This window comes from Thunnus albacares, chromosome 13 (assembly GCF_914725855.1).
Source record: "Thunnus albacares chromosome 13, fThuAlb1.1, whole genome shotgun sequence".
In the NCBI taxonomy this organism is placed as follows: Eukaryota; Metazoa; Chordata; class Actinopteri; order Scombriformes; family Scombridae; genus Thunnus; species Thunnus albacares.
This window is the reverse complement of record NC_058118.1, coordinates 8,264,903-8,280,474: the sequence shown is the minus strand read 5'-3', so window position 1 is coordinate 8,280,474 and position 15,572 is coordinate 8,264,903. Positions and strand designations below refer to the sequence as shown.

At 40.1% G+C, this 15,572-nt stretch overlaps 3 protein-coding genes and 1 long non-coding RNA gene across 7 annotated transcripts in view; 2 read left to right on the top strand and 2 right to left on the bottom strand.

The window, feature by feature from the left end:
* nlgn2b (neuroligin 2b) overlaps positions 1–3,168 on the top strand; it is a 125,054-nt gene extending 121,886 nt beyond the window's left edge. Inside the window, exons 10-11 of the mRNA XM_044371049.1 lie at positions 262–628; positions 1,059–3,168. Of these exons, the coding sequence (XP_044226984.1) occupies positions 262–628; positions 1,059–1,989 (1,298 nt within the window). The 3' untranslated portion in view covers positions 1,990–3,168. The remainder of the gene's footprint in view (positions 1–261; positions 629–1,058) is intronic.
* A 297-nt stretch (positions 3,169–3,465) lies between these two features.
* Positions 3,466–6,422, bottom strand: LOC122995709. 2 transcript variants are annotated; one of them, XR_006406844.1, is made up of 2 exons: positions 6,001–6,422; positions 3,466–4,514 (listed from the first exon to the last, which is right to left on the bottom strand). It is a non-coding gene; the product is annotated as an uncharacterized LOC122995709 (long non-coding RNA). The 2 variants fall into 2 exon arrangements; XR_006406845.1 differs by lacking the exon at positions 6,001–6,422 and adding an exon at positions 4,927–5,747.
* Positions 5,888–15,572, top strand: part of kdm6bb (lysine (K)-specific demethylase 6B, b) — a 29,700-nt gene continuing 20,015 nt past the window's right edge. The window contains exons 1-3 of one of the 3 annotated variants that reach the window (XM_044371046.1): positions 5,888–5,973; positions 6,433–6,490; positions 14,275–14,467. The gene's annotated coding sequence lies outside the window, so the exon portion shown is untranslated. Of the gene's footprint in view, positions 5,974–6,428; positions 6,491–14,274; positions 14,468–15,572 lie in introns of all 3 variants that reach the window. The other 2 variants (XM_044371045.1, XM_044371047.1) reach the window with 2 other exon arrangements.
* LOC122995707 (endonuclease domain-containing 1 protein) lies at positions 8,501–9,982 on the bottom strand. The gene is made up of 2 exons (XM_044371050.1): positions 9,606–9,982; positions 8,501–9,326 (listed from the first exon to the last, which is right to left on the bottom strand). Exons 1-2 carry the CDS (start codon positions 9,909–9,911, stop codon positions 8,718–8,720), a joined length of 915 nt encoding a protein of 304 aa, XP_044226985.1. The 5' UTR covers positions 9,912–9,982; the 3' UTR covers positions 8,501–8,717.

Below are 15,572 nucleotides of genomic sequence, written 5' to 3'. Positions count from 1 at the left end.
ATGTTGTTGGCCTCTATGGCACTGAGGACTATATCAATGATGATGTTACCAGAGTCAGGTAACTCTTAATTTGCTGTGATGAAATTAGACACTAAAGTAGTGGTTCCAAGTGATGGAACTGAATAGCTGAATACACCACCATAAAGATTACTTAAATTTACCAAATTTTAGCAAAAAATGACACATTTCAGCCTTAAATTCTTTCAACTAATGTTGCAGATAACTATGCACATACTCACGATCCGTTTTGTTTCCTCCTAGGTAAAGATATCCTGAGAGAAACTATAAAGTTCATGTACACAGACTGGGCTGACAGGGACAACAGTGACATGCGTAGGAAGACCCTCCTGGCTCTGTTCACAGACCATCAGTGGGTGGCCCCGGCTGTCGCCACTGCCAAACTGCATGCTGAGTTCCAGTCGCCTGTCTACTTCTATACCTTCCATCACCACTGTCAGACCGAGGCACGGCCAGAATGGGCGGATGCAGCTCATGGAGATGAGATCCCCTATGTGTTTGGGATTCCGATGGTGGGAGCCACTGACCTGTTTCCCTGTAACTTCTCCAAGAACGATGTAATGCTTAGCGCAGTGGTCATGACGTACTGGACCAACTTTGCCAAGACAGGGTTAGTATGATGCCAAATTTAAGAATAACTTTCAAAGATCAAATGCATTTATCCTATTAAAATATCAAGTAATATGTGGCATGAAGAGTATACAATAAGCACAAGCTCATATGTTACACAGAGGTAATTTCACTCTCTGAAAAACTTAGTTCATTGTCCCTTTAGCCTACTAGTGAAGTCAGAAGTTGGGTGAGATTTTCAGACATCAGGGTTGGGAGTTGCACATTGACGTACAGTACACCGCTTTTTTCCCAATCAAATTTCTACTGATGCTCACCTCAAATAGCACATCAGCTGCTGTTATATTGAATTACTGTATTAGCAACAGAGGTATGGCTAAGTTAAACGTACTCTAGTAGTACTAGTAGTACTGATAATTCTTATCATAAACATAAAAAAATACTTTGGTTCTGTTTTTTCTCTCTTCCAGGGATCCTAACCTACCAGTTCCTCAGGACACCACGTTCATCCACACCAAGCCGAACCGCTTTGAGGAGGTCATCTGGACCAAGTTCAGCTCCAAAGACAAGCAGTACTTGCATATTGGCCTCAAGCCTCGGGTCAGAGACAACTACCGGGCCAACAAGGTGGCCTTCTGGCTGGAGCTGGTGCCACATCTCCACAGCCTCCACAAGCAAAGCATTACTATCACAACTCGACTGCCGCCCAGAGGCAGCGACCGCTGGAAGGGTCCTCACGGCACTGGCACCCGCTCCACACGACATCCTGTAATCTCCACCTATCCGCCTGATCCTGAGCCTGATGGTTCAGAGAGACCCCGCTATTCTCCCTTCCCCAGCGAGACGAGGGACTACTCCACCGAGCTGAGTGTAACAGTAGCTGTGGGCGCTTCACTTCTTTTCCTGAATGTGCTGGCCTTTGCCGCGCTTTACTACAAACGGGACAAGCGCCATGAACTCATGCAGAGACGCCACCGCCGACTGTCCCCGCAGCGTGGCACGACGATGGGCATGGGTGTTGGCATGGGAGTAGTTGGGGCCCCACCGCACAATGACCTGGCGCTGAGCCAGGAAGAGGAGCTAATGTCGCTGCAGATGAAGCAGCAACGAGTGGAGCTGGAGCACGGCACACCCCTCCCTTCCCGCGGCGTCCACGGTGACCTGGAACCCCTGCGGCCTCCCGTGTGCCCACCTGACTACACGCTGGCCCTGCGACGGGCACCGGAGGATGTGCCACTGATGACAGCGAATACCATCACCATGATCCCCAGCACCATCAGCAGCATGCAGCCCCTGCACCCCTTCAACACTTATCCCCCCGTCCCAGCCCCTTCCACTACACCCGTCCCTAGCCACAGCAACAATGCCCTGCCACACCAACACTCCACCACTCGTGTATAGGACCAGGCACAACCTCTGCTACCCCACTCTGGGCTTACAGAGACGCACCACACAAACTGCTCCATACAAACTCCACTCTCACCGCCCTCTATTGCTCTTTACTATATCTTTGTCTTTTCTCATTAAGCCCTCAAATAAAGCTGCAGTTTGTAAGATTTTAAGCAGTGAAATACCTCTAAATTGTAATCATAAATCAAGGAGGGGTTGATTAAAAAAGCCCCTTTGCCAAAAGCCTGTCATCATAGGTACATATTGCTTTGCCCAGTTAATTATTTTTCAGTATTTGGTGCGTAGGTGAGCCACCAAAAATGCAGCTTTAAGCTTGTAGCTCTCCCTCAAAGAGGTATGGAGCTAATCACAATCAGTCAGGCATCTTATGTGTAGCTTGGTTGTTTTGCGCATGTGTTGTTGTGTCAGTGTAAAACTATGTTTAACATGGAATACAAATATTCATTTTCATTCATTTAGTGAATAGATAATACAGTAGCGAGTGGCTTTGTATGAGGCAACATATGCCCAAACAAGCTGTCTGTCATGAAGCGGTGATTTCTTGAAACTTACAAATTGCAGCTTTAAAGGCCCAATCTGGAAGTGAAATTTGGCACCCTGTGTCGAGCACTATGTCCCGACAGCTGTCTCTGTTTTCAGATTTTGGAGACGTTTGTTTAGCGTGAAATGTGTTGACAGGGCTGAGAGTTACAAACTTCATTTCCTCAATTCCCAAATTTGTATACCTGTTTTCAGTTAGGATGCAATCTATGTAAATGCCATGATTTTAAAAATCTTTATACTCATAACCGATGCTTTCAAAACATTTCCAGATTGGGGCTTCAACTGTTGGGCGGTACAGGAAATAACTGAATCATACTCAGTCTGTGGGATGCAACCTGGAATCCAGGCTGCCCATTAGAACTCGCTGCATCTCCGCCACACAGGCTCTAATCATGTCCATTAATTTATTTGTTTCTCACTCATTATCTCTCTGTCTGTATCCCCATCTCAGCCCATTTAACTGCTTCTCTCTTTTCGCTGCCTCACTCTCTTCTCCCTCTGCATCTGCCCTCATACAGTAGCTCTTTTTATTAAACCATTGACATAATACATTTCCATCCTCACCTCTCTTCCTCTTTCACGCAATCACTTCTAGACTCTTTTTTCCTTTTGGAGTCTTTTATACAAAAACACAAATGTAAATGATGTATTATTAATAAATTGTAAGGATATGAATGAAAAAAAAGATATTCTGATATCTCGTTTTTACCAGCATTCTTGGTGCCAAGTACTGTGATAAAGTTCCTCTTTCACTGGCGTCCAGTGGACGGCCTGAAGAGGTCCATCCTGACTGTATCTTACAAAAGAAATTACCATCATAAAAAGTGCCAACCCCCTCATCTTTCTTTTTGATCCACACACTTTTTTTTTTTTTTTTTTTAAATTTCTTATCACACTCAATGTTGCACTGTGGCTGGTCTCTTCTTTAAAGGGAAATCAGATTCAATATATCCTCGTTTAAAAAAAAAAAAAAGAATATAAAGTTTTATTAACTACTTTGCTGTCTGGGATATTTGCATGATGTTTTTCTTTTCTAAAGAGTGTGGACAGAGAAGTTTGTCATTTTGATGATTTGCCTTGTTCTTCATTGATTTTTTATTTTATTTTGAGTCATTTTCATTTCCTATTTTAATATCAGCTGCACTTTGTGGTACTTCAAAAGGTATTAAAGTATTAAGAGATGAATATTGTGTAAAACTATGATTATAACAAAGAGAGTAAATATTTCCTCTTTATTTTTTTCATTTCCTAACACAGAGGCTGTGCCGCAAAACTACCAGAAAGACTGATGAAAGCCTTTTTCTTTCCCCCCCTCTTTTTGCTGTTTCTCTTATCTTTTGCAACTGTGACGTTTGCACAGTCACTGTCTCTCAATCTCACCTGAAGATAGCACTTTTTTAAGTTACAAAAAAAAAGAAAAAGAAACGACTACTTCACAAGAATAGTCTAAATAAGGTTTTTGTCTGTGACGGACATTAACCACATGCTTCAAGTGTTTGAAGACTGCCTGACAGTTATCTTTTCGTCTGCTCTTTTGTTGTTTCATGATTCTCCCTTCTTCAAGATGGGAGAAAAAGGATGAGATATATTTATGACGGTCAAAAGGTGAGAGAGCCGTGTACGAGCGTTTCACATCTTTCGCACAATTGAACACAGAGACGGGTCACACTCTGGACTATTCTGAAAAAAACCCAGTGACATTAGGACAACACTGGACAAATGCCGGCAGCGATTTAATGGTGATGATGAAATAGATCGTCAACAATGCATCTGTTGATGCACAGAGGATGCATTCTAAAAACCTGATTTGAAAAAGAAAAATCTTTAATGACAGACATTACTCATACACCATACCACAAAAGCAAGGCGAGCGGGATTCATTCCTCTTCCTTGTAACATTCTGTATCCTGTCTGCTTAGGATAACGACACTTTGGAGCCAGACTGCCATCCCTCACACTGGACTTGGAGCGAGCTGCGAGGACAAAAGAAACAAAAACCAACACATGAAACAAAACTGTACATTTTTTAAGTGTAAGAGAACAAACTGGAATTTGTAAATATTATGTTTGTTGTTTGGTTTGAGTGATTGGCCGGATCTTTTCTTTGTGACAACAGGTGCAAGTTTCGATGATGATTTTAGCACTCATGCGTATGTTTGATTCTTCTTTATTTCCTAGGTCTCAAGGGTGAATTCTAATAGGTTGTGGGCACACGAATACGTCTGTTAACATACATGAATAATCTGTTGATTAAAAAAAAATCACAGCATGGTTGAGGTCAACATAAACATGAAAAGGATGGATATGGCGCAGGTTAGCCTTGATATTGTGGTGATAAAAATGCTCTTACTGAATATATGGCTGTCTAAAGCATAATGTACACACCTGGTACTATCCCATTAATCATGAAGGCAGCTTTTGAGTAAAATGAGTCCTTTAATTGGTTAAAAAGCCGAAAGAACAGCTGCAGAGAACTGATGAAGGAAAGGGAAACAGGGATGCTTGAAGAAATGAGGCAGAAAAACAAGAGATAGAGGGGATGTTAAAAAATGTGCTCAAAACAAACCACAAATCAAGGAATTTTACTGCTGTTGGATTTAATTGTTAGCGTCTCACACTGTCTTGAGTATTGTCATACAGTATAACCTGTAATTGGAAGGTTGTGAAATCCTTTGTACTCTTTTGGTCTTATTTCAGACTCTAATCATGGTGGTTGTTTCGCTACCTTTTGCAATTTTGTCTGCACAATGTTTATGGGATTATTGACCCATCTATTTGATGTGAGTTTGAGTTGCCCACACTTCCAAAAGCAGTATTACAAAGACAGTATTTTTTTTGGAAACAAGGGTTGGGACAGCCAACAGATAATGGAAGCACACTCACCAAGTTTACATGTTTACACTACAGTTTTTATGTTGGCGTAAGGTAAGGAAAAAAGATAAAAGAAAAAGCATCACAAGGATACAAATATCTTCTTATTAGGCTACTACATTTATTGCTGGACTGGTAAAGTGAAGGCTTGCACCTGTTTGTCTGTTTCATTTAGTCGGATTCAGTAACCTGCTTGAAGCTCAAGATACTGTGAGAGAGCATAATGACCAGAAGGGGTTGAAAGAATTAAAGTTAATATTTCTATTTCAAATAGAGGCTATTACACACTGTATGTTGTGTATCTGAACTGGAAAACATTAAAAGACATTCTTAAACAAATGCTTTCATGCCATCATTTTTGTCATATGGTCAGATTTAGGTTACATTTCAAGTTGTTACATGTCTTTGTCCACTTGAGGGCAGACGAGCTCCACAACAAGGAGATAGACGTTACAGCGTAACGCTAAACTTTATTTAGCATCTAGCTAATTGCATATTTACATAATCAGCAGGAGTTAAAGTAGCTTTAATTTTTAGTCTGTTTCTGGTCACCTGCGGAATGTAAGTGAAATATTCCCTGAGAGTTACCTTGTAGCTGTGATTTGGTCTCCACCAACAACAAAAAAAACCTTGTTCTTTAAATGCAATGTTTTCGACTTTTTTCAGCTAGCTAGTTTAGTTGCTAACTTTGTGTATCTGCTAACTTATTTAGCTAGTGACATTAGTGTTGAGCTACCAGAACCTTTTTTTTTCTTTTTTTTTATTTACTTTTTTGTTAACAGGGTTGAGAACAAGCCATATAGTTTTAGACAACATTGTACCTCTTTTTTGGGACAAAATATTTTTTAAAAGAGCTAGAGACTAAAAAGCTTTGTAATGTTAGTTGTAAGAGTTGGTTGGGTCTGCCACTGACAACGACTTTCATATTCTTTATAGTCATTTAATTCATCTGCAATATTAACATTTGAAGATTGAAGGAAATTGTGATGGTTGTTTTTTTTTTTCCATTTTTCAAGAAAGAAGTAACTGATGTGGCTGCTCAGAGGGAACAGCTAACACCAAGAACAAGACATACACAGTAAGATTATTTAAAGACTATTGACAGTTATTTAAAATAAATAACGTCAGTTATATGTTACTAGTCATAGTTACATATAACATAGTCATGACTCATGACCACTGATGTAAATCCTGTCAGCAGCTGTGATATTTGTTGTTCAGTATCTTCCAGCAAGGCTTTGAGTAGCCTACATGGCAAACAGTTTTTTTGTTGTTGTTTCAGTTTGGTTGTTATTCTTTTAGCATCCAGCTAACAAAAAGTACTTCCCAATGGTCCTCCCTGTGTGTTCTTGTTCAAAGCCACACAGACTGAGCTGTGGCTTTCATTCCTTTAAGTTAGCTTAAGGATTTTCATTTCAAAACAGAAAACAACTTGTTTGGCAGCACCAGTTTCATGGGGGGGGCTGTCCTCTGATCTGTGTTTATTCAGCTGTTGTACACAATAAATCAATATTACAGCAAAAACACTGGAACAGACTGATGCACTGGTCCCACTGGATAAAGTATTTCTGCAAATGCACGACCTTCCATTCACTTAAGCCCTGATAGGGATTTTTTTTGCCGCAAATACATTTATTTCTGATTTATCACAGATGAATAAGCATTTTTACAAAACATTGTACCTCTTTTTGTCACTCCAAAGTCACATTCTGCACTTTAATTAACTATCTTTTCGATTACGTCTTTGATATTATAAATATCACAGGTAGACTACAGATAATCAACTTGGCTAAACAATAAAAATAGATCATTTCAATAAACAAACCCTGCCTGTGGCTGTGTTGCAAGCAGTGTTGAAAGGAATTTTGGATTAATATATAAGATTCCCCTAAAAAACAGTTTTTCACATCTGGAATATCAAATCCTTTTTGGTTTAGAATAATTGTCTTGAAATATTGCTGCAGTAAGAACTTTATTTAATCCCCACTGGGTCTAATAACTCTTAATTTATGGTTGATATGTACTGTATTCATCATCATCATCTTTGTCATAACTTTAGCAGATTCATTGTAAATAGGTGCGTTTCAGATGCACTATTGTTTAGATGACTGATGCACACTTTTAATGGCAGCATATTTCTTTTGTGCTCAACCCAATTACCTCTGTAGACAATAATACTCTTGATTTCCCTGTAAGCAGTCATCATAGAAAATACTTCTCCTCTCTCACTAGATGGCAGTGTGCAACTGTAATCTACAGAAAAAGCCATTCTGCTGCTTCAGAAAATCAGTCTGTAATCACTGACTGACTACTTCTAACCTAAATGAACCAGTTTCTATAAAAAAACAACAAAAACAACTCAGCCTTGACGCACTTGCTGTCATTTTGAAATGATGGCTGATAATGGTGTAACAGCTCAGAAAGTGTCTCCCTCTTTAGAACAAAAACATTGCAGATAAAACAGCAATTACTGGAAAAAAAAAATCAAGATATCAAAAACAAAAAACTCTGACCATTTGCTTGACAGTAAAAAAGAGAGGAAGACTAACAACAGAATGCCTTTGTGATATATTCACACAGGAAATATTTCAACATTTAAAATCACTTAATGTTAAATTTTTGATGGGATACACAAATATTCTCACAGTCTTTTGAATGATAGAATATAAACGGTAAGTTTTCAAGGGTTGGTATTCTAGTAAAAAACAAAGAACTCTGCAACAAATATATGCAGCTATCCATGAAGTGTTTTATTATGGTCAAAGGACTTTTATTACTCAAAGATTAACTAATGTTTAAACACACTATCAGATGGCCGTAAAAGTCAAATCCATTTTTATAGCTGACCAAACATTCATCTCACATAATCTCAAGGATCTGAAGAAAGGACGTTGTTTCTAAGTGTACTACAGCTTTACATAGACAAATTACTATAATATATAGTAATGATAAATGGAAAGTAACACAAGCACCACACAGGCCAGTATATTCAGATATTTTATTGATAGATCAACTGCTTTTAAGTTCCCACACAAGTATTTTATCGCCTCTTCCAACAAAGTAGCTCTGCTGTAAATTATTTTTCAGGTTTTAATTTTGTAAATTTTAAATTTATCTATAAAGAACAACTCAATCTCTACAACTTTTTAAGAGCACAACCAATCCTGCTGCTTTTTTTAAAAGTGCAAAAGCAAGGGAAATCTTACATCACAACTACAGAGAATTTTGACAATATCAGATTTTTTTTCATCACTGCATAGCAAAAAGCACAAATGTCTCCCTACGGAGTATAGCTGGTAAAGCTCTCAGATGGTGTGTTGGAGGTAAAGAGGAAGGGGTGAGGGAGAGATACAGTTGTCATAGAAGATCTGAAGATTCTGGTCAACATCCATATGATTTTTCAGAAAGATCTCAAGCTCTTGTACTGTCATCTCATTAACATTGTTGCCCTCTTTGGCGTTTTTAGCCAAGGCTGCATGTGACGGGAAGCGGATGCGAACATCATGGGGTGCATTGCGGTCATAGTCGGTGCAGCAGTAAGCGGACCACACATCCTCAGGGATGGCGACACGGTCCTGGTTGTTGCGACGGATCATGTTGCCTCTGGTGGTCACCCCTGTGACGATGAAGGCAGTGCCACGGCAAAAGTTGTTGAGGCGAAGCCGGATCCGCTCCTCATATTCGCGCCAAGGTCCGATGTTGAATTCCCGTATCTCTGGGACCACGTTGGTCAGGGTGTAAGTGGAGGCACGGTCGTGTGGTGTTGACTGGTGCTGGTCTGGGTTCAGGTGACCTCTTTCATAGAGAACCACATCAGAGTAATCATCTAGGACTGCCTGGCTATCCTCAAATTTCATGTGCAGGTAACCAGTGGGGAAGGGTAGCATGTTTCCATTTCCATCGATTTCTGCCAGCTGAGGAGATAAAAAAGAGCACTTACAGTAGGTTTTTTATCTGCTGGGAAATAATACAAAGCCAGTATTGTCTATGAGGCCTCTTTGTTTCCCCCTTTCCCCCTTTTTTTCTAGAGTAGACCTATTGCTTATTTCAACTGCTGCCAAGTCTACTTTGAAAGAGATTTCTTACTTCAGTGTGAACTATCTGGTTTAACAATGGGTAAATGGATTATGGATTAAGTTTTTGCCATTTTTAAAAAACAAACATGAACAATTATTCAAAGACAAGTCTCTGACCTGTGGCTCATACATCCAAGGGTAATCCACACGTCTGTCTCCCTCTGTTTTCTTGAAGGTATAAGCTGAGTAAACTGGGATCCGCTTTTGGGGGTCGTACAGGGTGACAAAGCGAGGTTTGTCAGCGTAGCGTTGGCAGATCTTCTTCAGTTTGGAGTCAATGATCCCTCGCGGTGGTGTCCCCATATACAGGGAATCCTTGCATCTTTCCACATGATTAAAATCATGAACAACTGTTGCTGACAACAGAGGCAAAAAACAGCAGATTATGAAAAGCGCAAAAACTAAAGGTGTTAACATATTCATGGTCAAAACGTCTCCCCAATGTGTCCTACTGTGGCCTCCGCAAAACAGTGGCAGAAAATGCTTGGAGTTACAAGTTTAATGTCACAGAACAGATATGCAAACCAAGTAGAGTATAACCAAAAGACAAGCCTCCTAAGCCATGTGGGTGTGGACGTGCACGGCACTGCATTACTTTACCCTACACTTTGCATTTATGTTGAGTAACAGTGCTGTGCTTGTTCTCTTGACAGTTATAAATGTTATTCTACATTTGGTATTTTTCAAGTTGTAGTGCTCTTTTGGAGACAGAGCTACTGTACCAACTAATGGATCTGTTGAGATTAAGTGCTCAACAGATCCATTCATCAAATATGTGACAAAATCATCTCACTGGCCATTTTTAACTACCTTGACAGGTTTGTCTCTATGAGTTCATAATGAGGTTATGGTTTGACCTTTTGGATAGAAGCCATCAAACAACTAGATACTGGATCATTGACTCATTAGGTGTGTAATGTTGTCGTTATTCTATATTTTTACCTCAGCATCACAAACCAATCTCAACAACTAATACACCTTTTTATAAAGAAACTCGCTACCACTACCACTTGTGAAGCCTATTTTTGACAAAGAACCTAAACCCAACCACTGTAGAAGCTTTCCTTGTGCTGATTATAAACTACCTGCCAAAATAACTTGCCCTTTCCAAAACATTTTGACCTTGCAACATCCTTTTCCTCCACTGATGTAAGCATATTAGTTTCCTGCTGTAGAGGGAGATACAGCAATAATTGGAATTCACTCTCATAGAGGCCTGAATTCTGCTGAGTGTGGTGATGAAACACGGGACATTCAGGAACGTGCTATCAATGTAATAGTAAAATGCAAAGCTGTCTAATCTGTCTCAGTGAAGAACAAAAGGCCCACAGTGACCAGTGTGGCTGAGAGGTACGACGCTAATGTGTGTGAACAGTGGATAAGCCAATGGGCAAAAGAGAGATAAAGCATGAAACTACGACATAGTGACAAAGAGTGTATGTGCACCAGACATTTTCAAGTCAAGGTGTGTGCATACTGTAGGTGCCTGCTTTTGTGTCTTGCAAAATAAGAAAATAAGCTAGTTCCCAATATAGCAATTTAAGAGACATCATTTGCCATGAAGTAGAAGTCTTTCATAGCAAATGGTTCAATGTTCTGCCAAAATGGGTGCTTGACCTATTTTGTTTTCAAAGTTTTTTGTCCTTCATCACAGCTTGGACACATTATGTAAATTCTTTCTTTCTTTATATCTCACTTGTTTATTACCACTATTTGATGACTTGGCTCTCTCCAATACTGTGGGGGACATTTCTGCATGTTTTCTTGATTTTGCATGTATCATTTGGCAACAACATGTGGCCTATAATGTCACTGATTGATCCCCCCCACAACAACCACATGTCCTGTCAAAGTGTGCTCACCACACATACTTTATATTATAATCAAAGTGTCTGAAATGTAAGGGAAATGAAATGTGCTGCATATCAGTAGCAATACAGTAGCTGCCCTACACTGCCCTCTGCTCAAGTTCATCTATGCAAATAGAAACTGTTTGTCAGATTAGCTGGACCAACAATCCTTCACTGCCCTAATAAGTCAATTGGAGTGACTGGGTGTTGTTATTCATCGAGGGACCAGCTTGCCTCTGATCTAATCTTGAGTTATGACAATCATAACTTATGTAGCTGGGGCTGATGATGCAGCTATGTGAACAGACATTTTTCAGCTGTCAGCATTTTACCAATTAAAGTTATGCCAAATTCAAACCAAGTACCGACCCAGCTCAGCTGCCCTCTGCTGCTTTAACTTCAGCAAAAGGAGAGCATTTTACTGCCGCTGCGTTTGATGTTATCAGTTCTTTAGTAGAAAATGTACTGACTGTACACCCAGAAAAGATGCTGGTTATGACTGTCCATGTTTTCTTCAAATAAGCCTTTTATCAGTGTGAGTCATGGGAACAACTCTTTCCGGTTTTATCTTTCATAATTTTCAAATATGTGACAAAATCATCCCTCATATGCTGAACGTGATGTAAATAGATCACGTAAATGTATTACTTTTAAAAATGGCTGATAAATAATTCAGTTCGCTGTCATCAACAGGGAACTATCTGAGCCAAAAATGATACAGCTGAAAATCACTTGTGAGAAAGTGTGTTTACATTTTCATCTCCCTACCTGTCTGCTTATCTATCTGTTTATTTGTTTGTAAATAATAAGTTTATCTATAGCTCTGTGTGGCTGACCTGGAATAAGCCCATCAGACAAGTATTAATATGCCAGGCTGTTTAACAATTTAATGACAAATTAAAATAATTTATGATCAATTATTTTATTGGGAAATATATGCTGTTATAATCAAATATATAACAAATACAGTATGTCAATTTCATGTAATACATACTTAGAAAATTACATTCTATGTCTGCTGTATTTTTTAGTATAAAGTTCAAGTCTCTTACCCTCTACTATAATTAACCAAAAAGGAAAAACAGGGAAAACAATGTATTGTCCATCTACTTCACACTCTGTATGTTCATAAAATCCAGTACTGTATATATATTTCATCCTGCAGTAATATATGTTGCCCACTTGGAGGCAATGCAGGTTTGTTGTTGCTTGTTTCCATTTCTTTCTCCATAATGAGAGATGCATACATACATAAATTATAACTTTTTCTAAAATCCAACAGCACAGTTACCTACACTGCTAACAGTATTATTATTTCCACCAATCAGTGTCATTTTGAATAAAAAATATTCATGTGTTTTAAGCATTGATCCAAAACTACATGATTAAAATTACTAAGTGCTTTGTGAGAGATGTACTCTACATTAGTTAGGCTGTATAGTGAGTGTTAGTTGAGTTGCAATCTTAAAACATTTGTTTTTTTTCAGTGTGCATTTGTCGTGACATTGTACTAATGTTTAATAATATAACTTTTGCCAAAATGCATATTAGTGCGATTTTGTAATTACTTCTGAAGTTTATGGGCAACATTGCGAAACATTTGCATCATTATGGTATCATTAGATCCAAGCGTGACAGCTTTTTGTCTTTTTTTTTGGAAACTGTCAAGACAGAACAGATAACAGATGCTCCATTGTGCAGACCCTGTAGTTGTAAACTACAGGAGAACCTTCTAGGCCTCCACTGAGCCACCAGGGGGCATAATTTAGCAGATATTCTGGCCTGTGAAGCTGTCCCCACTTAGTTCTGCACCAAAGCCTGCTGATTGGTCCAAATACCCACATGGGGTTGAGCAGTGACCAATAGAGTTTGGGCTGATCAGGGGCTGTTGCTATGGCACTTCAGAGGCAAAAAGCTGTCAGCAGTCTGCTTCCACCATTTCACTCTCGCACTTGTGCCTACTCGTCTGGCTCCTCATCAGCTCTCCCTCTGTCTCTACCTCTCACTGTGCACTCAGGGCCGTCAGCTCTGCCTGCTTTTTATTGGTCGGTGATGGGTGAAATGAGCAGAGGGGTGAGTGGTGGTTTTGCATTGTGAGCCACAAAGACTAGACCCTCCCTCATGAACCAAGAGCTGTAGCCCCACCTCCCCCGGTTTTCCTGTCACTTGACATTTGAGCTCAGCCAACACTCGCAGCCCGTCTGTCACCATTTCTCTCTGCCTCACATCCCAATTCATCCAGAAAGATACCTGGGTATTCAGCTCCACCAAGGTCCATAGAAATGGGAGAGCTGTATGCATTGTTCATACTGGTACTGTCATGTGTAACAAGGAAGAACAAGCTCATTTAACCTCGGTAGTATCGTCAAACACCTGCAGCAATCCTACAAAAAAGTTTGTAGCTTGGCAGTCTACATACAGTTTATCTCATGACCTTTTTCTTCTTTAATTATGTCATTAAATGTTCTGTTTTTTGAGGATTTGAACAAAAAATGTGGTAACAAGGAGACAGGACAAAATTATCAATCTGCATGACACATGTATGTCAATCTTTTTGCACGTATAAGTGTATAAAGCTAAAAAGTATCACATTCAAACTGAAATGAATGTCACCCACTTGCAGTTATATTGGTGGAAAACATGTCTGCATCTGCTTGAGAATATTCTTTTACAGCTGTGGAGAGATTTAAAATATCTCCTCTACTGTACTGGCCATGTTCCAACTCTCTCTCTGTTCTCACTCTCACGTGCACACACGTACTGTTTACACACACATACACACACACACACACAGAGGAAGAGAGAAATAAAAAAAAAGCTCCTCCATGCCTCTGTCTGCTATTTTCCCCCCTCATCCTGCCTCCTGCCTGTTCACTGCAAAATGTGATAGATAAGAGATTCTCTCCTCTCATTGGCTCATTTCTTGTGACTGACAGCTTGTGGCCCCGCCCCATCAGTCTGCTACGAGAGCCGGAGCATCAGAGAGTGGAGTGGAAACAGGAAGAGGAGGAGAGGGGAAGAAAGGAGACAGAGGAGAGGATCGGGTGAGACAAGGTGGCGAGGAGTGAAAGGGAGGAAAAGGGGAGCAGTGGGGCGTGTGGACCAAAGAGAACAAAGACAAAAAAAGAGGTAAAAGGGGACTGCAGACGTGCCACTTGACGTGCTATTTGCTTTTGGCTGAATGGAAATATACTGCATGCATTGTACAGTGTTGAAGAAGTGTGTGTGTGTGTGTGTGTGTGTGTGTGTGTGTGTGTGTGTGTGTGTGTGTCTGTTTCTCTTTCTGTTATGTGTTTGACTTCATTTGTCAATTTTTAAAATGTTTTCTCTGTCATTGTTCTGAACGATCTCTCTTGGCTCAACATACTGCAGTGTGTGTCTGCACACTGTGCTGCACATTCATGCATGAAGCACACACACACACACACACACACACACACACACACACATGCAATGCTCACGTGCAGACAGTGCAAGAACAGAAATTAGATATGATGAATGTAGTAAAAGGGGACTGTTTGCGGTTGCACTTGTGTTGTGGTTACATGTGTGCTTGACTTGAACGTTTAACTGTTGAATATCAGCCTCTGTGTCAGTGTGTGTGTGTGTGTGTGTTAGTTTGTGGGAGGTGTGCAGTAGTAAGAAACTACAATGCAATGATCAATCTTCATTTTGACTAAACTGTGTCACGTACATCACATTACCTGGTTCCACTGAAAGTTCTGCTCAGTTTGTTTGACACATCATAAGCAGAGACCATTTGGCTTTGTTGTGTTTTTTAAATAACTGGCTGAAATGTTTGACTCAGACACATATTTTTGAGTTGTTTGAAATGTAATAAACAAAGGACATCTAGGGTTACTGCCACACAGCCCCAGTGTATGCTTTCAGTTGATATGATTGCCAGCTTAGGTAAGCACCCCAGGTTACCATTGCCCAGCAATGCCAAGCCAGCTTTTTGGTGCACACACAAACACACACACATATGCATGCACGTGCATCCAGTGCTGTCTTTGAACTTGTTAAATGGCTTCATTGTCTTTGTTCACAAAATGCTGTACATTTTGCATTGTTTGCAAAAGACACCCCTCTTTCTTGCTCTTGACCTTGCCTTGGTACATTCCAGTACCCCTCTGAGGCTGTGCTTTATGGAGCATACACCGGGAGAAGCTGCTATTATAGAAAGGGAGAAGGGGATTGAGCAGAGGGAAGCGGGGCTGTAGGGATGTTATTT

Excerpts from the sequence above, each read along its gene's own strand:
- LOC122995707 (XM_044371050.1), bottom strand. The coding sequence starts at position 9,911 with ATGAATATGTTAACACCTTTAGTTTTTGCGCTTTTCATAATCTGCTGT. Across the intron at positions 9,327-9,605 it reads CTTGGATGTATGAGCCACAG|CTGGCAGAAATCGATGGAAA; the intron begins GTCAGAGACTTG and ends TTATCTCCTCAG.